The 23,038-nt window shown below is 56.3% G+C and overlaps 1 protein-coding gene and 1 long non-coding RNA gene across 2 annotated transcripts; one reads left to right on the top strand and one right to left on the bottom strand.

The window, feature by feature from the left end:
• Positions 1-2,977: 2,977 nt before the first annotated feature.
• EHD2 (EH domain containing 2) lies at positions 2,978-21,538 on the top strand. Its single transcript, XM_038528421.1, has 6 exons — positions 2,978-3,107; positions 5,285-5,750; positions 6,256-6,353; positions 10,570-10,982; positions 17,108-17,272; positions 19,779-21,538. Exons 2-6 carry the CDS (start codon positions 5,347-5,349, stop codon positions 20,328-20,330), a joined length of 1,632 nt encoding a protein of 543 aa, XP_038384349.1. The 5' UTR covers positions 2,978-3,107; positions 5,285-5,346; the 3' UTR covers positions 20,331-21,538.
• On the bottom strand, positions 4,354-10,307 carry LOC119870957. Its single transcript, XR_005354541.1, has 3 exons — positions 10,103-10,307; positions 7,818-7,938; positions 4,354-6,585 (listed from the first exon to the last, which is right to left on the bottom strand). It is a non-coding gene; the product is annotated as an uncharacterized LOC119870957 (long non-coding RNA).
• Positions 21,539-23,038: the final 1,500 nt, after the last annotated feature.

The raw sequence follows: 23,038 nt of genomic DNA, 5'->3' as shown, positions 1-23,038 counted from the left end.
TCAGGGTTCTGGGATCGAGTCCCGCATCAAGCTTCCTGCTCAGCGGGGAGTCTGCGTCTCCCTCTCCTTCTGCTGCTCCCCCTGCTTGTGCTCTCTCACTCTCTCTGTCAAATAAATAAGTAAACTCTAAAAAAGACTCCGGCACAGTTGAAAATCCATGTATGACTTTTGACTTCTCCAAAATTTACCTTATAGCTTACAATTGACCAGAGGCCTTACTGATAAACAGTCAATTAACACATATTTTGTGTATGTATTCAACACTGTATTCTTACTATAAAGTAGCCAGAGAAAAAAATGTCATTAAGAAAACCTTAAGAGGGCAGCCCGAGTGGCTCAGCGGTTTGGCGCCAGCCTTTGCCCTGGGCGTGATCCTGGAGTCCTGGGAACGAGGCCCACATCGGGCTCCCTGCATGGAGCCTGCTTCTCCCTCTGCCTGTGTCTCTGCCTCTCTCTCTCTCTCTGTGTGTGTCTCTATGAATAAATAAATAAAATCTTAAAAAAAAAAAAGAAAATCTTTAGAGAATCACCCGGCTGGTTCAGTCGGTAGAGCACACGACTCTTGATATCCGGGTCATGGGTTCGAGCCCCATATTGGGTGGAGAGATTACTTAAAAAATATATATATATATATATATATTTTTTTTAATTGCAGTCCTTCAGTTGTTAGCCACTCAAATCCCTTGTTAGGGTCATGCTAGCAGCTATAATAAATAGACCTCAAAATCTATAATATGCTAGCCTAATAAAAGCTTATTTCCTTAAAAAAGGAAAATCATAAGAAAAAATACATTTACAATAGTGTACTATATTTCTCAAATAAAATCTACTTCTAGGGGATCCCTGGGTGGCTCAGCGGTTTCGCGCCTGCCTTTGGCCCAGGGCACAATCCTGGAGTCCGGGGATGGAGTCCCGCATCGGGCTTCAGGCATGGAGCCTGCTTCTCCCTCTGCCTGTGTCTCTGCCTCTCTCTGTCTCTCTCTCTCTCTCTCCGTCTATCATAAATAAATAAAAATAAATCTTAAAAAAAATTAAAAAAAGAACTCAATATACTTTTAAAAAAATCTACTATGTGGACCTATAAACTTGTATGGTTCAAAGGTCAATGGCATCTGTCTATTGATCAATTTATCCAACTGTATTGAGATATTTCAGAAGCTATACCATTCACCCATTTAAAGCATACAATTCGGTGGTTTTAGTATATTCGCAGGATTGTGCAATCATCACAGCAATCAATTTTAGGACATTTTCCGCACCCCGTTATGTACATTATCACATTCAACCAATTAAATATTCAACGGAGTGCCTGCGGGGTACCGGGCCTTGTTCCAGGCCCTGGGGTGACAACAGTAAAGAAAACAGACCCAAGCCCCTGCCCTCGAGGAGCTGACATTTCTACAGGGAGAGATTAAAAATAAGTCACATTGAAAATAAAATTGTAAAAAGAAGTAAAAATAAGGAGCATCTATAGTCTGGCTGATGGTGCTAAGTGCTAGGAAGGACAAGTAGGAAATGGGGTGGTGGGGGGCAGAAAGGGGGTGTCAGGGGAAGGCTTGCAGAGGGGGTCCCATCTGAACAAAGACCCAAAGGAAGTCGTTCTGTGTAGCAAGACAGATGGGGAGACTGAGGCTCAGAGAGGCAAAATAGCTTCCCTGAGGTTCCCTAGCAGGGCTGGGATTAGACTTGAGGCTTTGCAGGCTCTGACTCCCATGCTGTGAGAAAAACCCAGCCCCAGACCTGGATTATAAAACCTGATGCTTTTTTAAGCACCTGCTAGGGGCCAGGTGCTGTACTAAGCCCTGAACCATCCCTCTGTGCTTTTTTTTTTTTTTTTAAGATTTTATTTATTTATTCACGATAGACATAGAGAGAGAGAGAAGCAGAGATACAGGCAGAGGGAGAAGCAGGCTCGGAGCCTGATGCGGGATTCCAGCCCGGGACTCCAGGATCCGGCCCTGGGCCAAAGGTAGGCACCAAACCACTGAGCCACCCAGGGATCCCCCTCCCTCTGTGCTTTTTGAGCTCACTTCTCCGGGACTCATTTATCTCATCTGAGAAATGGGGATAGTAATACTTCTCAGGGACCTTCTGAGAATTCAATGAGCCGCTACCCTCAGCTAATAGAGCAGAGCCTGCACAGAGGAAGTGCTCCGTGAAAGATTACTTCAACACTTACTGAGTCCTTTTGGTGTGCCAGGCACGGTGCTAACCTGGGGACACAGCAGGACACCACCCAGTTGGAAATCCCTGTCCTCGTAGGGCTTGTGCTCTTGCTAGGGAGACAGGCACCCAAGCAGGGAAATGTGGAATAATCCGACCTGTGGAGAAAAATAAAGCAGTGATCAGGGATAGATGGTGGGGGCTGCCTTAGTAGGGAGATGAGGGAGGGCTTCTCTGAGGAGGTGACGTTTGAGCAGGTGTGAATGAAGGGAGGGAAGAGCGGTTCAGGTGGAGGGAACAGCAAGTGCAAAGGCCCTGAGGGTCTGGAGGGCGGTGGGTGCGCTTGAGGAACCGCAGGGAAGTCAGTGGGGCTGGAGCGGAGGGAGCCACGAGGAGGGAGGGAGGGAGGGGGGCCGCGGGGGGCTTTGGCTTTTACTTTGCGTTCTCCAGAGAGGAGCCAGGACGGGTTGTGAGAAGAGGAATTTCATGACCTAAGTCTTAAAATCATCATTATTATTGCTCCTGCTGTTGATGGTAGTAGTCATACTAATATTAGCACTCCAATAATAATAATAATAGTAATAATAATAATAATAATAATAATAATAATATTAGCACTCCCACGCGACGAGGAGGGACGGAGATAGGGAAGCGAGTGGCCCAGGGTCCCATCCCGGGATCCGAAGCCCCGCTCTCAGCCATCCGGAGAAGCCGCCCTGCCGCTGCCCACCAGGGGGCGCCAGAGGCCAGGCTCCCGCTTTGGGGAGGGGGGGCGCCAGGTCCCGCCCCCCCCCCGCCCCTCCCTTCCCTCCTCCCGGCTCCGGGCCCCACCCGGCTCAGACGGCTCCGGACCGGACCTCGCGCACAGGCCGCTCCGCGGCCCGGATCCCCGCGGGACCCCCGTGCAGCCCGCCGCCCGGTGCAGCCCCCCGCGCGCCCCCTCGGTGAGTGGCCCCGCCCGCAGCTGTCGCCTCCCAACACCCCCCGCACCTCGCTCGCGGAGCCTCGGAGCCTGGTTATTCCCCTGCGGCGCAGACCTTCAGCCCCCACCCCACCCGCAGTGTGTAACGGTGTCGCCAGTACCGCCGCCCCAGCTCCCTCCAGCTCCTTCCAGTCCCTAACAGTGCCCCTGCCCCCCTGGATCCTTCCCACCGTGCTCAGTGGCCCCCCCACTCCCAGGGGCCTCCCCAACCTCCCAGCCAGGAGAGATCCCCTCCTTGGAGTCTCCGTCACCCACCTCTGTCCTATTTGGCCCCTCCTCCCACTAAAGAATTTCTCTCCTGCATCGCCAACCCGCTGGCCAGTCCAGCTACCCCTAAAATGTCCCTCAGACTCCTCCCGGCCCAGGACCCCCACCCAGGGTCCCCTCTCTCTGCCAACATCCCAATTCCCAGCTCCTGTCTCTCCTTCACCTCTCCAGCACTCTTTCCCCTCTACCCTTGTTCTTTTTTATTTATTTTCCTTTAAGTAGCGTTGTGATTTTATGGATCTTAGCAGTTTTGATTTGCAGTTAATTTTAATGCTCAAATCTGTCCCATCTTTGGCAAGTGGGAGCTCCTGCAGGTTGGTCCCTGTGTCCCTGTGACACGCCCCATCCATCTTTGAGCACCTTCCCTGATCCAGGCTCACTTGTTCTTCCCCTGCTCCAGTCCTGGAATCAACCATTTCTCCAAGAAGCCCTAGTTTTTGCTTGTTTATTTGCTTTTTAATGGAGAATGGTATTTGGAGACTCCAATCTGGCCAAAAGCTGGCTCTGTGAAAAGATCAGTAAAATTATAAGCATCTGCTTAGAGTGATCAAGGAGGAAAAAGAAAAGACACAAATGACTGCTATCAAGAAGGAAAGAGGGGACATCACTACAGATCCTACAGAGAATGAAAAGATAGTAAGGGAATATAGAGAACACAGTCTAGGTGCTGGGGGTGCCCGTTGTTGCTGGGTTGGTAATTCTCTCTTCCTAAATCAGACGTCTGGGGGCACCTGGGTGGCTCAGTGGTTGAGCGTCTGCCTTTGGTTCAGGGTGTGATCCCAGGGTCCTAGGATGGAGTCCCACATCGGGCTCCCCACAGGGAGCCTGCTTCTCCCTCTGCCTATGTCTCCACCTCTCTCTCTGTGTCTCTCATGAATAAATAAATAAATAAATAAATAATAAATAAATAAAATCTTTAAAAAAATAAATCAGATGTGTAATAGGAGCACAGGTTCCAAGGTCAGGTTGCCTGGAATCCCAGACTGAGCGCTTTCTAACTGAGTGATCTTGGATAAGTTATTGCTATCTTCCTGAACCCCCTTGTGAGTCAGAAATGTGGGGATAAATTGTCCTACCTTACAATGTTGTTATGAAGATTAGATGAGTTAGAGCAGTGTCTGGCATGCAGTGATCATAAATGTTATTACTCTTGTGATCGCTTGAGGCCCCTCATGACCTGGGTGCACCCAGGCAACTCCTCTGCCTTATTTCTCAGCTCTCCTGTGTCCAGCTATCCCTCCATGCATTTCACAGCTCTGGGCCTCGGCACACACCATCCTCCCTGCCCGTCTTGCACGGTAGCCCTATTGTGCATGGAGGGGAGCCGTTCAGCTCAGAGTTTGCTAACCCTGTGGTCAGCTCACTATGTCCCCATCTTGTGCCCACAAGTCCACTGCCCGGCATTTCCCAGGCATCACTGCTTGGTGCCAGGTCCCCTCCTCAATGGGGGCCTTGAGTGGGTAGGGAGCCAGTCTCAGGCCTATTTCTGGATCCATAGTGCCTGACACATGAGGTGATTTTAGTGAAAATGTGTGAAATGATAGCAGAGGGGGAGAGAGGAAGTAAAGAATGAACCAGTGAAGGAATACATTTCTTCGAGGCAGCTGCTTCCCCTTGTCCATCCCTTGGTCTCCCACCATCAGTCCTGCTTCTTCAATCATCCCACTGTTAATCTCTTTCTCTTCCTCCCTCTGGAATAATCACCTTCCTCCTCCATGAACCGTCACCTCCTGCCCTCCAGGGCTCTCTGCTGCTCCTCCTCTACCAATCCCCCCAGCCTCCTCCACCCGTTGCACCTTCCGGCTCCCTTCCTTGTCCTTCTCCTCCTCTGCCAGGCAGCCCCCCCATCAACACCCTGCCGTCCTCTTGCAGGCAGCTCTCCCCTGCACGTCTCCGTCGTGAGCCCAGAGCCCAGTGGACAGTGTGCAGCCACCATGTTCAGCTGGCTGAAGCGGGGCGGGGCGCGGGGCCAGCAGCCTGAGGCCATCCGCACGGTCACCTCGTCCCTCAAGGAGCTGTACCGCACCAAGCTGCTGCCTCTCGAGGAGCATTACCGATTCGGCGCCTTCCACTCGCCGGCCCTGGAGGATGCCGACTTCGACGGCAAGCCCATGGTCCTGGTGGCGGGCCAGTACAGCACAGGCAAGACCAGCTTCATCCAGTACCTGCTGGAGCAGGAAGTGCCAGGCTCCCGCGTGGGGCCCGAGCCCACCACCGACTGCTTCGTGGCCGTCATGCATGGGGACACCGAGGGCACCGTGCCAGGCAACGCCCTGGTCGTTGACCCGGACAAGCCTTTCCGCAAGCTCAACCCTTTCGGGAACACCTTCCTCAACAGGTGCGCAGCCTGAGAGGCAGGGGTGCATCTTCCTGTCCCCTGCCTGCCTGCATCCCTCCCTGCCTGTGTTTCTTCCTTTTCAGCTCCAATTCCCTTCTCTTCCTGATCCTTCTATTTCCTGCCTCTGCTCTCTGGCCTCCTCTAGGGGAGCAGTGAAGCCAGCTTGCCTGGGTCCAGCTCCTTTCCACGTGGGGGGCCTGGGGCAAATGACCTAACCTCTCTGTGCCTCTTTTATCCTCACCTGGAAAATGGAGATAACCATAGTCCGCACTCATGTATAAAGTGCTTAGAATGGCACCTGGCACAAAGTAAGTGCTCAGTAAACATCAGCTCTGAGTTGTGTGTGTGTGTGTTTTTTTTTTAATAGTTATTATTCTCTGTTCTGATCTTTCAAGATCCCGTGCTTCTCTGTACCTGATCCACCTCTGTGGATCTGGTTTCCCTTCTAATGTGTGCTCCCCTCCTGGCCTCCCCGTGTTGACCCCTGCCTTCTCTTCCGGCTCAGGTTCATGTGTGCCCAGCTCCCCAATCAGGTCCTGGAGAGCATTAGCATCATCGACACGCCGGGCATCCTGTCGGGCGCCAAACAGAGAGTGAGCCGGGGTGAGTGGGGCCAGACTCCTGGGTCTGAGGGAGGAACGACTGGGTCTTTGCGAGGACCTGGGCTTGTGTCAGCTGGCCCCAGGCTGGCGGGGTAGCAGAAGGGAGATGGTGGAAGGCTGTGATTGCTCCATGTCTACGCAGGCTGCAGGCAAGGGGAGGCGTGTGCATGAACACGTGCCAGCAGGCTGCAGCTCCATGTCTGGGCTGGTCTGGACGATGTGGAGGGAGAGATCTAGAGAAACGGGGTGATACGGGAAGTCAGAGACAGATTCTGAGGGCAGACAGCCTCATGGAGACGCTGGGGACCCAGAGAGGAGGCCAAGGCCGGGCAGGGAGGCCCTGGGCCTGGGCCTGACTCCACCTCTGGGTCGCAGATGGGGCTGAGCAGGAGTTGGGAGGGGGGAGTCTGGGTGCCGGCCAAGGCCCAGCCTGGAATTTATAAACAGCTGTGCAGGGGGAGCGGTGGGGGGGGGTGAATTCCAGTGGGGGGCCTCCGGGGGAGCCGGCCCCCACCCCTTTGCAGCCGCTCAGCATCTGCAGCCCCGGCCACCCCACAGTTTCTGTCCCGCACCCAGTCTGGCCTCGGGAGTGGGGCGGGGGCGCAGAGACTGGGGCAAAGGAGGCTGCATTGTGGGGCAGAGGGGAGGGGAGGCGGGGCCGCCAGGCAGGGCCAGAGCGTGGAGGGTGACGGTGTCCCTGGCCACTGCCCAGCAGGCGCACATCCCCCTGGGAGACAGGCAGGGGGCAGCTGCAGAAACCATTGGAGGGCGAGCTGCCAGCCTGACGGGGGAGGCAGGGGGGCAGCCTGGGAGTTCCTGGGGCTCCGCCTCCACCAGGAGAGCAGGAGGGGTGCGGGGTGGGGGCCAAGGTTGTGGGGAGGAGGAGAGAGTAGAGAACAAGGTCTCCTTCCCTGGCAGGGTGGGTAGAGGAAGCAGAGGAGAGTCCGTTGGTGTGTGTGTGTGTGTGTGTCTGGGAGTCTATGCCTCTGACTATAGCTGGATGTGACTTTGTGTGGCTCCGAAGGACTGTGGGGACCTTGGGGGACTTTGTGGGGTTGTGTATGACTGTGTCTCTGTGCGACTGTGCTGTGAAATGTGCCCGAATGTGTGTGGAACTGTGGGCGATTTAGCATGTGTCCCGGAGTGTAATTGTGGGTATGACACTGCGATTGTGCGTCTGTGTGTCTCTGTGTGTCAGGGCCATGATTGGGACTTTGTGTGGCTGTAGAGGACTGCATAGGACTCAGGGGATTTTGTTGGATTGCGTGTGGCTGTGTCTGATTCTATCTCTGTATATAATTGTGTCTTTGTGTGTACAAGTGGGTGTGTGTGAGAGAGAGGGTGTGTCTGGGAGTCCGTATCTTGTAGCCTGTGGCTATGATTGTGTCCAGATGTGTGTGCACGTGTGTGTGCATTGCCGGGATGCGTGGCTGGCTGCCTCTGCATGTAAAATCTGTGAACATACTTGTGTGTGACTGTAGCATAGTGGAGCCTCTGGCGGGGTTCAGCTCTGGGCTCTGCTACTTGCCGTCTCCAAGGTGGACCCTGGACGAGGCGCTAGTCTCTCCTGGTCTTGGTCTCCTCGTCTGTAAAATGGGAATAATAATAGTATCAGCCTTGTAGGTGGCACCAAGGGTTAAAATTAAATGTCAAAACCCCGCAAAGCACTTCAGTGTGCGCACACAATAGGCGCTCTGGATGTGCGGACCACTGTGTGCCTGGGGAGTGCCAGAGCCACGCACCCCGCACCCCGGGGCACTCCCTGCCACGTCTCTCATTCCCACGCTGACTCAACCTCCCGCCCTTCCTCCCGCCCCGCAGTGAGACACACTTTCCAAATCCTGGCCTGTGTGTGTGTGTGTGTGTGTGTGTGTGTGTAGACACTGGGGAGGGAGGGAGCCCCAGGAGCCCCAGCTGCCATCCCTCTGGTTACCTGGCCCCTCCTCCCCGCAGTGTCCCCCCCACCAGCCAGTCCCCAAGGGCCACTAGGAGCCGGTTCCGTCTTAGCCGCCTGCGCCCAACACCCACTCTTCAGTGGAGCATAGAGACCCATGCAGGCTCCTGCTCCGGGCCACCTAACTGTGTGTCTTGAGTAAACCCCTCAACCTGTGTGTGCCTCAGTTTCCTCTTCTGGAAAATGGGGGCTTGTGAAAGTGCCTGCCTCCTGAGGCTGTTTTGAAGATTCAACTAGCTGAATCAGGGAGAGCATGCAGTGAGGTCATCGGGTGAGTCAGCCATGGCTCCCTGTCCTGCCAGCTAACTCCTCGTTCCCCAGGTCACCACCGTGTCCCCCGACCCTGTTCTGAGAAGCCCTCCCCAAACCCCTCCCAGGCCAGGTCAGGTGCCCCTGCACTGGGCTCCGAAAGCTCTCCAGGTTCCCTGACCCCGGCCTGACCAGTCTGGGGGTCTGGGTTTGTGTCCTCCGTGGACTCTGGACCAAATGAGAACAGGACTGGGAGTGCCCTAGGGGTGCTTCCCTGGGGGGCCCCCACCGTGCCTCGCATGCGTCATAACTGATACTTGTTGAGTGTGCTTACTGTGTTCTCAGACTGTGTCTGTTTTAACGGTTTATTTTTTAAAGAGTTTGTTTGTTTGTTTGTTTGTTTGTTTGTTTGTTTGTTTGTTTATGGGAGGGGGCAGAGAGGGAGGAAGAAAATCTCAAGCAGACTCCACACTGAGCTGAGCCTGATGCAGGGCTCGATCCCACAAGCCTGAGATCATGACCTGGGTAACCAAGAGTTGGGCGCTTAACTGACTTAGCTGTGCCATCCAGGTGCCTCTGTTCTAGCAGTTTCATTGAGGCATCATTTACATGCCTAAAGCTCACCCATTTTTTTTTTTTTACGATTTTATTTACTTATTCATGAGAGACACACAGAGAGAGGCAGAGACACAGCCAGAGGGAGAAGCTGGTCCCTGCGGGGAGCCTGATGTGGGACTCGATCCCAGAACCCGGGATCACACCTTGGGCCGAAGGCAGACGGTCAACTACTGAGCCACCTAGGTGTCCCAAGCTCACCCATTTTAAACAGGCATGGTTTTTGTAAATAGGCTCTTTTTGTATATGATATATGAGCTCATTTATCTTTTTTTAATCTCCACAACAGTCCTACAAGTCACATTCTTGTGATGACTTTCATTTTACAGGAGAGGAAACAATCAGAGAGGTTTCCTACTTGTTTAAAGTCACATAGCTGTGGGGGGAGGCAGAGGCGGGATTCAAACCCAGAACTTCCTGACCCGCCAAGGCAGGGTGTTCCCATGGCTCTTCTCTGCTCTCCTGAGCACCGCTCACTGGGTGCATGAGTGAACGGCAGCAGAGTGAATGGTGGGGGCACCTGGGTGGTTCAGTGGTTGAGCGTCTGCCTTTGGCTGGGGGCATGATCTCAGGGTCCTGGGATCAAGTACCTTATCAGGCTCCCCACAGGGAGCCTGTATTTCCCTCTGCCTATGTCTCTGTCTCTCTTTCTGTGTCTTTCATGAATAAATAAAATCTTAAAAAAACAAACAAACCAATGAACGGTGTAAACTAATGAATGAACAAGGAAGGAAGGAAGGAAGGAAGGAAGGAAGGAAGGAAGGAAGGAAGGAAGGAAGGAAGGAAGATGGGAGCCATTTGTTGAGACAGGTGCTCCACGAAGGCCAGGACTTGTCTCCGTGTTGTCTGTGGTAATGCGTGGTACCCGGGATAGGGCCTGGCCCACAGAAGACTCTCTTGTAAATATTGTCAAATAAATTCAAAATATTTACCATCTGCTCTGGCGACAGTAGAGCCAGAGCCAACGTGAACTCTTTAGTTGCTGGATGGCCAGGAGATCCAAAGTCCTAGGGAGGGACTGGGGTGATGGAAGCACTTGGGAGGCTGGGGGGTTCATAGAAGCACAGTCTGTTAAGAAATGCTTCAATATTTTAACCTGTGCATCTGGACCAGTGCACACCACTAGTATCTGCTTAAAGAATGAATGAAACGGAGGCAAATGATAGCCCTGAGGGCCAGGGGCCAGAGTGATGGGGTAATTCTGGTGCCTGGGGGGCCAGAGCCGGGGGGACACTCTTGGGGCCTTGGCTATGGTGCCCCGAGAAGGGTTTTGAAAGTTAATAACCTGAACACCCGTACAGTCCGATGTCAATCCAAAGGAATGGGTGCTTCTGAAAGGCTGGAGGGAGGGGGGGACTGACCTCTGCCCTTCGTACCCACTTCCACTGCGTACCCCCAGGCTACGACTTCCCGGCGGTGCTGCGCTGGTTCGCGGAGCGCGTGGACCTCATCATCCTGCTCTTTGACGCGCACAAGCTGGAGATCTCCGACGAGTTCTCGGAGGCCATCGGCGCCCTGCGGGGCCACGAGGACAAGATCCGCGTGGTGCTCAACAAGGCGGACATGGTGGAGACCCAGCAGCTGATGCGTGTCTACGGGGCGCTCATGTGGGCACTGGGCAAGGTGGTGGGCACACCCGAGGTGCTGCGCGTCTACATCGGCTCCTTCTGGTCCCAACCCCTCCTGGTGCCGGACAACCGGCGCCTCTTTGAGCTGGAGGAACAGGACCTCTTCCGCGATATCCAGGGCCTGCCACGCCACGCGGCCCTGCGCAAGCTCAATGACCTGGTGAAGAGGGCACGGCTGGTGCGGGTAAGCAGCTCTGGGGATGAGGGAAAAGCTCTGGGGATGTGGGAGCAGCTCTTGGGACAGGGGAGCAGTGCTGGGGGTGGGGCAGCAGCATTGGGGATGGGAGAGAAGCTCTGGGGATGGGGAGCAGTTCTGTGGATGGGGGAGAAGCACTGGGGATGAAGGAGCAGCACTGGGGTTGGGGGAGCAGCTCTGGGGATGGGTAAGCAGCACTGGGGATGAGGGAGCAGCTCTGGGGGTGGAGGAGCAGTTCTGTGGATGGGGGAACAGCTCTGGGGATGGAGAGCAGCACTGGAACGCACCCAGCAGAGCAGCCCTTGCCCTGCATCCCATCTCATCCCATCCCATCTAGTTCTCTGGGGCTCACTTAGGGGCCCTCGGGTGACGTTGTGCCCTCTGCTCTAAGAGAGTTGTCCAGGCGGGGTCATGCTGGTGCAGGGTGAGTGAGGGACCAGAATGGCCTGGAGTCACCCCTAGGCTACGCATCTATCATTCTATTTCCACATCGCTCTGTCTCTCCTGTGTCCTGTCATCCTTTCACCCACGCCCCGCCACCAGCCACACGGATCATGGCACCCTCCACGCACCGGCCACCAGGGACTCCCACGTACTCAGCAGAACCCAAGCCCTCACTGTGGTCCACGGCCCTTCCATTCCCCCATCACTCTGCGCTACTTTTCCCCTCTGTCCTCCTCTTCTGCTCCCTTTCCCACCATGCATTACACTTCACGCGGGCCTCCTCACCTCTACCTCAGGGCCTTTGCACGTACTATTCCCTCTTCCTGGAAACCGCCCTTCCTCGCCCCGCTCCCACTCGGCTCGCCCCTCACCTCCTTCAGGTCTTTGCTCAACATGCCCAGGAAGGCTTCCCTGTCTGCCCTCCCTTTGTAGGACTCTAACTCCCTGCTCCCATCAGGTGACCCTGCCTTCATCCTTGTGGTTTCCTTCATAGCATTCCCGCTGCTGTCTCCCCAGCACCCAAAACAGAGTTGGGGCTCAGTGAATCTTTATTGAACAAATGGCATTGAACAAACCCTCTCGTGCAACCAAATCTCCTCTGTGCCTGGCCCTGTGTTGGGCGGCACCGAGGACACAGCAGTGACCAAAGGCAGTTGGGAGGAGACAGACCCGCCCAGACAGTGATGACCCAGCATGGTCAGGGCAGGCACTGGGGAGCCCAGGGGGAATGAGGATGGAGGGCTTCTTGGAGGAGAGGGTATCTGAGCTGCAAACTGGAGGAGGAGGAAGAGGAGAGGAAGGAATTCTTAGACACTGGGACCAGTAAGCGCGTGGACCAGAGATGAGAACGTGGCCTGTTCAAGGAAGAGGGGGAAATGTCGGGGTTGAACCCGGTGTAGACAATGCAAGTAACTGAACCTGAGGCTGGCGAGGTGGGTGGGCATCAGACCCCCCCAGGGCTGTGGCCTGGAACCTGAGCTTTGTCCCAAGGGCACTGGGGAGCCATGGAAGAGTTGGGAGCAGAGGAGAGACAGCGTCCTACTCAGGCTGCCTTCTGGTAGGTGGATTGGAGGGTGGTTAGACTGGGGCCAGAGCCCAGGGAGGAGGCTGGGGACCGAGGCACAAGGAGCCTGGATCCGCAGCACAGGGGAGGGGAAGGAGAGAGGAACGGGAAGGAGAGCACTGGTTTGAGAGCGATTTTGGAGGCCAAATGGAACATTCATGGGGGCGGCTGCCAGGGTGGAGGTGGGGCAGGAAGCTGGGCAGGCAGGGAGGCCGAGGAGGTTATGGGGGGTGGAGGAGCTGAGGTGTCGGTTTAAGGAGCAGTGGAGAGGGGGTGAGTCAGGGCTCCCCCCACCCCAGGAATCCTCAGGAGGGAGCGGCCCAGCGGTCTGCTCAGCCTGGGAATCCACCTATCCCTCCTCCCCACGGGGCTCTGGGCTGTCTCTGTGTCTCCCTGTTTCTCCTCCCTTCTACCTCTTTCCAGCGGCCACCTCTCCCTCTTATTCCTCCCTTTCGTGCTCCTCCTCTCTCCTCCCTCCTTCTCTGTCTCTCTCCCTCCTTTCTCTCTCTCCCTCTCTGGTTTCCTCCTGGACTTTCTCAGTCCTCACCCGAAAGGACCCCCGGCTCGCCCTGGCTCCCCCAGGACCCCGCACGGACCCCCGGCCCCAGGCTCCCCCCTCCGACCCCCCGGCCCCAGGCCCCGCACGGACCCCCGACCCCAGGATCCCCCACGGACCCCCGACACCCCCCCCACTGACCCCCGGCCCCGGGGCCCCCCTCGGGGACGCAGACGGCGGCGGCGGGAGCGGAGGCCCAGGGCCGTGGGACAAGTGGGCGGGGTCGGCCCGGACACCTGGTGCCCCCGCCTGGGCAGGAGGCGGCTCCGGAAACGCGGACAAACCCCGGAGTCCGGGACCCGCGCCCCGGCCCAGCCCGCCCTCCCACCTTATCTCTTCCTGGCACCTTCCCCCGCTTCCTCTCTGGAAAAGCCATCAGCGCCCTCCCGCCTTCCCTCTTCTGGGTCCCCCGGGAGCCGCGCTGGGCCCCGCCCCCTCGCCCCCATTGGCCCGCGCTCGCAGGCCCCGCCCACCACCCTGACCCCACCCCTGTCCCTCGGGCCCCTGGGACCCGTGGACCATTCCTTCCCCCTCCTCCCGCGGATCCATCCCCAGAGCCCCTCACACCGGGCCCACCGCGACGGAACCCCGCTGCCCCCCCTCCCTGCTCCGGGGCACCCACTCATTCCGCACATGGGACTCCGCCACACTTGGTCTGGCCATCAAACGGTCCACACCACTTACCTCCCCGTACGCTCTCCCCCAAAGTACAGGGCCTTTCTGGACTCTGGGTCACTACTCCTCGGTGACTCAGTTTCCCCGTCTGTACGATATAGGGTGTGGATGAGTCACCTGGCTCTGCTCTGCCCTCTGGTTGATGTAATAGCTGCTAGAGGGGGTGATTTCACCGTGTTGTGATACTTGAGGCCAAGATCCCGGGAGGATCTGATGCCAATGAGGCCAGGCTGCCCTGAACCTTCTTACCGAGCTTCTCTGAGGTGGCTCAGTGCCATTCACTCAACAAACAGTTATGGAGCCCCGACAACGTGCATCCGCATTGCTTGGGGTCCTGGGGATACAGCAGAGAACAAACCAGATGATGTTTTTTTTTTTTTTTTTCTTTCTTGTAGAATCACTTTTTACTGGGGAAGTGGATATTAAACAAATGGATCTAGAATATCATACAGTATTGTATGTGATAAGGATCAGGAAGGAAAATGAAGCAGAGGAAAGGAGATTGGCAAAGGGACTGTTTTAGGGAAGTCAGGGAGAGTCTCCCTGAGGAGGTGATATTGAGCAGAGACCTGAAGGAGGGAAAGAGTGGAGGCCCGGGGGAGGCCCTCTCAGGCAGAGGGAACAGTAAGTGCAAAGGGCCTGAGGCAGGAACAGGCTTGAACAAGGAGCCCAGAGCGGTAGGGGTGGGAAGACATGAGGATTCAGAACCACTCAGGGGCCGCCAAAATTTTTAGCATTCTAAGCCTATGATTCATTAACAGAGCTTTTAAACGAGTGTTTTCCATCAAACATTTAAGACCATTTCATGATGAAGCATTTAAGCTCGGCCGAACATGCTCCCTCCCAGCCCTGATCTCCCCACCAGCTTGCAGGACCCCTTCCCTCGAGGCAGTAAGGAGGAGTTTCTTGTGTCTTTTTCCAGATATATTCTATTTTTATTTAGGCACATGCAGTTAATTACTGAACTTCCCGTCCAAAAATGCGAATGTTCATTATTCCGCCCTCCTTGTTTGTTATTTGATAACTTGAGAGATCGGGGCTCCAAGGTTCCCAGGTTGATTGCTTTCCTCCACAAGTATTTCTTGAGTGCATTCTGTGTATGTTGTGTCGGCGCTGAGGACAGAAGGAACAGATAAGGTCCCAGCCCCCCTGGAGCTCATATTCTTTTTTTTTTTTTTTTTTTATTTATTCATGATAGTCACACAGAGAGAGAGAGAGAGAGAGAGAGGCAGAGACATAGGCAGAGGGAGAAGCAGGCTCCACACAGGGAGCCCGACGTGGGATTCGATACCGGGTCTCCAGGATCACGCCCTGGGCCAAAGGCAGGCGCTAAACTGCTGCGCCACCCAGGGATCCCTGGAGCTCATATTCTGATGGAAAGAGACAGAATATGTAAACCACCAGATAAACAAAATAAGAGTTACAATAAACAGTGTGGGGGGTGGGAAAGTGACGGTAGAAAGTAATTGGATGGTGGTGGTCGGGGTGCTTGCTTCTCATAGGATGGCCTCTGTGAGGAGATAGGATCAAAAGGAAGCTGAAGGAGCCACCTTGGGGAGATCAGGGCAGAGTTGCAGGCAGAGAGTGGCATGTGAAAAGGCCCTGTGGTCAGAAAAAGATTGGCATGCTGGTACAAGGAAGGCAGGTGAGGAAGCTGGCACAGTGGAGGGGGCAATGAGGGGAGAGGATGTTGGATGAAACACTGGGAGCCAAACTATAGACAGCAGTGGTTCTCAAAACCTTCCATCACAGGAGCTCGTGACACTCTTAAAAATGACTGAATGCCCCAAAGAGTTTGAATGACCACACTAGAAGCTAAAACTGAGAAAATGTTTAATATATTTATCTGGTACTACTGCTTATCCAACAATACTCACATAATTAGTAAGTAGTAACTTATTTATTCTAAATGTTATTGATGAGTTATGATAGCTTACATTAATATTGATAGTAGATATTATAAGGTCATTTTTTTATAAGATCATTTTTTAAAATAACAATAAGCCTATGGTATGGTAACCCAAGTCCCATACATTTTATGAAAATTATCTCCAAACCAAAAAAAATATATATATTACTTACAGAGGACGATGGCCCTATTTTACATTTTTGCAAGTCTCTTTAATGTCTGGCTTCCAAGGAGACCTCTGGATTGGCACATCTGTTATTGCATTTGATCAGTGAAGGTGTCCTACCGGCTTGTTGCCTTTAAAAACTCCACTGTTGGGGATCCCTGGGTGGCTCAGTGGTTTAGCGCTTGCCTTTGGTCCAGGGTGTGATCCTGGAGACCCTGGATTGAGTCCCACATTGGGCTCCCTGCATGGAGCCTGCTTCTCCCTCTGCCTGTGTCTCTGCCTCTCTCTCTCTCTCTGTCTGTGTCTCTCATGAACAAATAAATAAAATATTAAAAAAATAAAATAAAAATAAAAACTCCACTGTCCCCAGGGGAGATGAAAGCACAAAAGACAAATAGCATCTTAGTATTGTTATTAAAATAGTTTTGATTGTATGAATCTCTGAAAGGGGCTGGGGAGGGGGGGAAATCCCGGGGGTTCCCCCAACCACACTTTGAAAACTGCTGCTGTAGGGACTTGTCAGCTGTGGTAGGAATTTTGTACTTGGATAAGAGCAAACCGAGGCTTTGGAGCAGTGTCTCATGATCTGGTGTTTGTTCCTAAAAGACAAAAAGGCCTCTCCAGCTGCTGCTGCCTGGGGAAGGCATTGTAAGGGCAAGAGAAGCCAGAAGACCAGCGGGGTGCCTGCGCTGTTTCCCCAGACAAGGGATGCTGACAGTTGGCCCTGGGGTGGGGGGGTGGCACCCAAGATGGAGAGAGAAGTGAAAACAGAGGGGACACATGTAGAGGCAGAAGGCAAAGGACTCACTGATGGATGGATGTGACTGGTGAGGAGTAAGGAGAATCAAATCAAGAAAGGTTTCTGGAAGTCTGGCTTCAACTGGGAATGGAGTAGTGGGGGTGCCACACCCTGCACCCTGGTTCCCCCTGCCCTTGCCCCGCCACAGGCAATGGGCACAGCTGGGAGTGACACAGCTCTGGGGGTTGGGCCCAAATTCCACTGGGCGTCAAAAAACAGAGCTGTCCAGGAATGTGGACGAGGCAACCAGCATCCCCAGCTCCAGGAGAGAGGCCTGGGCTGGTATATAGATTTTTTTTGGGGGGGGGGGGACACTGCCTAGGAGAGGAGGAGCCCTCCTGCCCCTGACAGCTGCAGCATCAGCAGCAGCAGCAACAGCTCACCTGCAAGGGTCAGAATGCACATCCTCAGGCCCCACTCTGGGCCCCGTGAATCAGAAGCGCTGGGTGTGGGGCCCGGGGAGCAGTGATGCAGGCTCAGGTGAGCGCGCTCCTCCCGCAGGTTCACGCCTACATCATCAGCTACCTGAAGAAGGAGATGCCGTCCGTGTTTGGGAAGGAGAACAAGAAGAAGCAGCTGATCCTCAAGTTGCCCGTCATCTTCGCCAAGATTCAGCTGGAGCATCACATATCTCCCGGTGACTTTCCCGACTGCCAGAAGATGCAGGTGGGAGGTCGCCCGGGAGGGAGGTGGGAGGCGGAAGGGCTCAGCTCCTGTAGGCTTCGGGGCGGGGGCCTTGAAAACAGAAGGTTCTGGAAAGTACCTCCTGCAAATGGTTCCATTAGAAGGCATTAGGACTAGGGAATGAAGAGAAACCCCCAGGGAACCGTGGCTCAATAAGGATGGACTTGTTTCTCTCCGAAAGTCCTAGAAGGTGGTCCGGGGCTGCTATGGTGCTTTGCAGAGCCCCTTCAGTCTTGGTTCTCCTCCATGGCTGGCCTCCACTTCCAAAGATCCCCACGTGGTACAGAATGGCTGCGAGACCCCAGCCATCTTGTCTGCATTCCAGCCAGCAAGAAGGGGTGAGGAGGAAGGGAGGGAAAGCTACCAGCACAGTCTCTCTCTGGAAGGACACTTTCTAGAACCGTGCTGTCCAACAGTCCTTTCTACCACGATGGAAATGTTCTGGGCTGTGCCGTCCAGTACAGTAGCCACTAGCCCCACCGACACTGACATCGTAGGTTTTTATTTCATTTTAACTGATTTAAATGTCAATAACCGCATGCAGCTCCCGTATTGGAAAGGCCAATTCTAGAGTCGTGCGTGCAACGTACGCTGACGTCCAGAACGCGGCCACAGCTGGCCGTAAGCTGGAAGGTGTAGCCTCCCCTCTAGGCAGCCGGGTGCCCATGTAGTGCCCAGGGGTTCCAGGGCTGAGAGAGAAGTGACAGATGGGTATTGGGGGGCTCCCTTGCACGTCCAAGTCTAGGGTTAACCAGTGTTGGGGGGAAGCACTGGGTCTGGGTGCAGTGGCAACCGGGTGAATGAAGATCTAGTGGGCAGGGCAGGGGTGACGGCAGAAACAAGGGGACAGAGGTCCCAGCGCAGGCATGGAGGTGGGGAGCGGGACCCCCAAGCCCCGGCTGAGCCTCTGTTTCAAGGTTGCATCAGGCTGGTCCTCAGAGCCCGTGACCTTTGGGTCTGAGATGGTCTCTAACCCACAACCCGGAGGACCTACTGTACAGGGGTTTCGCTTGGGCCACTTGCGAGCTCCGCGAGTCTGGGCGAGTCACGTTGCCCGAGCCTCTGTTTTCGGCTGGGCAGTGGGCGCAGGGGCGCTGGCTGAGTCGGCTGGTGCCCGTGGCCCTGTCGAGCAGCGTGTGGCACGGACTTGGCGCTGGACCAAGGCTCTCACCCTCAGCGATGCTGACATTCGGGGGCAGAGCGAGCGTGCTCAGGGGTGTCCTGTGTATTGTGGGACATTTGCGTCCGCCTGGCCTCGAGGTGCCAGGAGCACCCCCCAGCTCTGACGGTCAGGAATGTCTCTAGATCTTGCCAGGTGTCCACCAGGGAAGAGTGACACCTCCCCTGGTTGAGAACCTGGCCGGGCTGAACTGCAGCTGCTAGCATTATGCTGACAATTCTGGAACACTTCATCCAGATGAACTCATGTAGCCCTTCCCACCCCCCCAACCCCCAAGTGAGGGGAGCGCCAATGCTATGGATCCGTTTTACACGTGTGAAAACTGAGGCCCAGAGAGGTGAAGTCACTCGCCTGAGGACACACAGCTCCAAAGTGGCAGAACGGGGTTGGGACCTGGGCAGGCTGGCACTGGAGTCCAGACCCCACCCCCACCCCTTTATGTCAGATCAGGGGCCTCTCCACCTTGGCTCTGGAAATCAATGTGGTGCCATGAAACACAGCGGTCTTGCTGGGACTCTCCTGGCGTGGGTGACTTGGAGCGGCCGCAGGAGCAGCAGCATGACCGTAAATCCAGCCCCACAGCTGCTCTTGCACAGAGATGACTTCTGGGGCGGGCGTGTGTGTGTGTGTGTGTGTGTGTGTGCGTGTCCCAGGGTCGCCTAATGATCTGGCCATCCCCAACCTAACCTCCAAACTTGGCAGCGAGCCTCTTGGCCATTTCTGTGAAGTGGGGTGACAGTTAACGGAGCAGTAGTAAGAATGGAATTTCCTTGATTTGCACAATGGTGGGGGTGCAGCTGGGGTGCCAAGAGGCTGGGCAGACCCAGGGTGTGCTCGGCAGAGCTGCAGCCGATGTCAGAACACTGAAACCCGTCTCCACCAGCTGGCAAACGGCTGCTGCTGTAAGTCATCAGAGGGCCCCCCGAGGTCCCTATCGTCCAAGGATTCTGGGGGCACGCGTGGCACAGGGGGAGGGCCTCTGGGACCCTGCTGCCCAAGTCTCTTCTGAGCGGTGGGTGCCCAAGTAGAATGGGCTGTGCAGATATATTTTTTAAAGATTTTATTTATTTATTCATGAGAGACAGAGAGAGGCAAAGACGTAGGCAGAGGGAGAAGCGGGCAGACGCTCAAACCACTGAGCCCCCCAGGTGCCCCTGTGCAGATATTCTGATACTTTTGCACCTCTCTGGGAAGACCTGCCACCAAGTCGGCCGCCCAAGTGTCTTGCAGCCCCCACGGGTCTGGGGCGCCTTGAGGATGGTGCCCCCTGACTTCCCAGTGCACCCCTCTCTTCCTCCCCTCCAACAGGAGCTGCTGATGGCTCACGACTTCACCAAATTCCACTCGCTGAAGCCAAAGTTGCTGGAGGCGCTGGACGAGATGCTGACGCACGACATCGCCAAGCTCATGCCCCTGCTGCGCCAGGAGGAGCTGGAGAGCACGGAGGTGGGCGTGCAGGGTGGCGCTTTCGAGGGTACCCACATGGGCCCCTTCGTGGAGCGGGGGCCTGACGAGGCCCTGGAGGACGGCGAGGAGGGCTCGGACGACGAGGCCGAGTGGGTGGTGACCAAGGACAAGTCCAAATACGACGAGATCTTCTACAACCTGGCGCCGGCTGACGGCAAGCTGAGCGGCACCAAAGCCAAGACCTGGATGGTGGGCACCAAGCTTCCCAACTCGGTGCTGGGGCGCATCTGGAAGCTGAGTGACGTCGACCGGGATGGCATGCTGGATGACGAGGAGTTCGCCCTGGCCAGCCACCTCATCGAGGCCAAGCTCGAGGGCCACGGGCTGCCCACCAACCTGCCCCGCCGCCTGGTGCCGCCCTCCAAGCGGCGCCACAAGGGCTCTGCAGAGTGAGCCGGCCGCTGCCTGCCGGCCCTCCCTCCCACTCGCCCTGCTGTGGCTCCCCCAGCTCCAGCTGGCTGCACGCACACCCTCGCCCCAGCCTGCACGCACCCTGCCTGCCCGCCTTCTCAGCTGTAAGGATGGAGGCCTCTCCACCTGCCTCCGCCAGTGGGGACCAGGGGAGGGGCAAGGCTTCTCTGCTGGCCTTTGCACCTCTACCCTCACGTACACTTAGGCACACGATGTTGACATTAATACACACACACACACACACACACACACACAGAGGCATCAATCCAATCGTGTATTTATTGAGCACCTACTATGTTTGGATGTGCAGGGCTTGTTCTGGGCACTGGGGATCACAGCCGAGAGCAAAACAGACCCGTGTATCTCCCCTCAGGGGGCTGACATTCTCAGGAGAGAGCACCTACACTCACAGTCACACACCTGGCCCTAACCAGTCTGATCCCCCCAGTTCTGGGCGGGACCCCGGGCCTCTCCCCGTTGTTCAGTGGCCACTTGGCTGAAATAACGAACACACTTCTTGCCCGTCCAGGCAGGGACCACCTGCCCCTCCACGCCATCATGTCCTCAGGCCTTGGGACCACTGGGGGCTCCCAGGGGAGCTGCAACCTCCTACTTGCTCACATGGACCCCATGCAGCCCCTCCCCCTAGTTCTATCCCTTTTCTATAATAAGGAATCGTGCAGACAGAAAAGCCCCGTCCCTCCTTGCCTCTCCCAGACTGGGCTCACTTTGCTGTATTTCTGTCCTCGGCCCACCTGCCCGCCCCCTTCCCCCCCAAGCTCCCCACAGCTGGTGGCCTGAATTCTAGACTGATGGGGCACAGGCTCTCTGCCACCAGCACTTAAGGACAGCCCCTACAAAGGCCTCAGGGCTTTATTTTAGTCCCCTTTTCAGGGATGAGCAGGTGGGGGTGGGGAGGGGGGGATCTTGGTGCTACAGCCCTGCTTCTCCTCCTGCCCTCCCACCTTTCTGTGGCTTCACCACATCCTAGTGTTTGACCCCATGGAAGACCCCACGGAAAAGATGGGGAAGGGTGACCTAGGCGGGACGACGCCTCCTCCAGGGTGCCTGCCCGGATGCCCACACCCACCATCACCACCCCCCCCCCCACCTCCCCATGCCCGGGAGGGGCCTGTGAACCGAACAGCGAACATAGTTCCCACAGAGCAAATAAAGCCAAGGCTTCTTTCCACGTGGGAGTCACGCTGTCTTGGGATGGGATGGGTTGGGGTGGGGGAATCGCTCTCGACTCCTGCGAAGATGAGCCCTGGGCCGACCCGAGGTGGCAGGGGGATGGGGCGGAGGCGGGGGTCCCCTCGAAGGTCCCAGGGGCGGGGGGTAGGGGGGGTTGTGGAGGGCCATGACTCAATGCAGCGGGGCCTGATGACTCAGGTCCGGGCTGGGGGCCAGACCGACATATTTTCCGAAGAAAAGTGACTCTGGGGCCCTCCCTCCGGGACATCCCTCCCTCCCGCCTCCCGCCGCGGGGGCCTGGGAACCCAGCCCTGGGGCGTGGGGCTGTGCGCGCGCGAGCTCGGGCACATCGTGCCCCGCTGCCCCCGCCCTGCCCGCCGGCGTGCACCCCCTGGGACGCCGCTCCCGACACGTACCCCCGGGGGACAAGCGGCCCCAGGAAGGGAAGTGCCGCGGCCCGCGAAGACCACCAGGTGTGCACGCGCGCGCTTGCGCGCTCACCCCTGGGGGTAGGGGGCAGGGGGCAGGGGGGCGGGGACGGGACCCCGCGGGCTGAGCCCCCGCCACACGCCCAGGCCACACCCGCCGTGCCCGGGACACGCTGGCCGCGCGCTCTTCCCGCCCACGCGCGCCCTCCCACTGTCGGGCTCCCAGCGCCCCCTGGCGGGCACTCGGGACCCGCGCGGGCTGCGCGCCCAGGGCTCCGGGAACCCTGGCCTTCCCAGCACCCTGCGCCGGGAGCCCGCTGGGGTCCGCGGTGCAGCCCCGGCCTGCCGCCCGCCTCTCTGCGCCTGCTACCCTTTCCGGGCCACAACGGCCTGCAGGAAGCCCCGGGTCCCTGTGAATGGTTGCCGGGCCCAACGGCCTCCGAGCTTCCTTCCTTATTTGTAAGCGGCAAAGGCGGAGTCCACCCTGAAGCCTCAGGGGCAAGCCAGTGACAGCAGCTACGGTTCAGATAACCAGGCACACTCTTACGCGTCGCGTGTTTATTATCTCGTGTTCGTCTCCCGAGTAATTTATAAGGCCGATGTCCCGTGATCGCCCCCATTGCACAGGTGAGGAAAGTGCACAGCCAAGCGGCTTGCCCAGGATTAATGATTCCGCGACCGCACCGCCAACCGTGTCGGCTTCTAACAGTCCTCGCCAATGTGGTTCTGTGCTCCCAACTCCACGTTCGGAAAGCTCTTGGATTTCCAGGATTTGGGGATCGGAACACTGGAAAGGCAAACGTTCTGGGACTAGACGGTGTTCTATGCTGAATCTGCCACTGATGGTTCTGATTCTTTTTTTCAAGAAAACTGGATTAAGGGGCGCCTGGGTGGTTCAGTGGTTGAGCATCTGCCGTGGCTCAGGTCGAGATCCTGGGGTGCTAGGATCAAGCCCCATATCCGGCTCCCTGCATGGAGCCTGCTTCTCCCCCTGCCCAGGTCTCTCTCTGCCTCTGTGTGTCTCATGAATAAATAAATAAAATCTTCAAAAAAAACGTAAGTTAAAAG

This window comes from Canis lupus, chromosome 1 (genome assembly GCF_011100685.1).
Source record: "Canis lupus familiaris isolate Mischka breed German Shepherd chromosome 1, alternate assembly UU_Cfam_GSD_1.0, whole genome shotgun sequence".
Taxonomy (NCBI): Eukaryota; Metazoa; Chordata; class Mammalia; order Carnivora; family Canidae; genus Canis; species Canis lupus.
This window is presented reverse-complemented; position numbering and strand designations above follow the sequence as displayed.

What these genes read in the sequence shown, in the direction of transcription:
- EHD2 (XM_038528421.1), top strand. Translation starts at nt 5,347, where the DNA reads ATGTTCAGCTGGCTGAAGCGGGGCGGGGCGCGGGGCCAGCAGCCTGAG. An exon ending in AGAGGGCACGGCTGGTGCGG is followed by an intron (nt 10,983 to 17,107) that starts GTAAGCAGCTCT and finishes CTCCTCCCGCAG; the next exon opens with GTTCACGCCTACATCATCAG. An exon ending in CCGACTGCCAGAAGATGCAG is followed by an intron (nt 17,273 to 19,778) that starts GTGGGAGGTCGC and finishes CCCCTCCAACAG; the next exon opens with GAGCTGCTGATGGCTCACGA.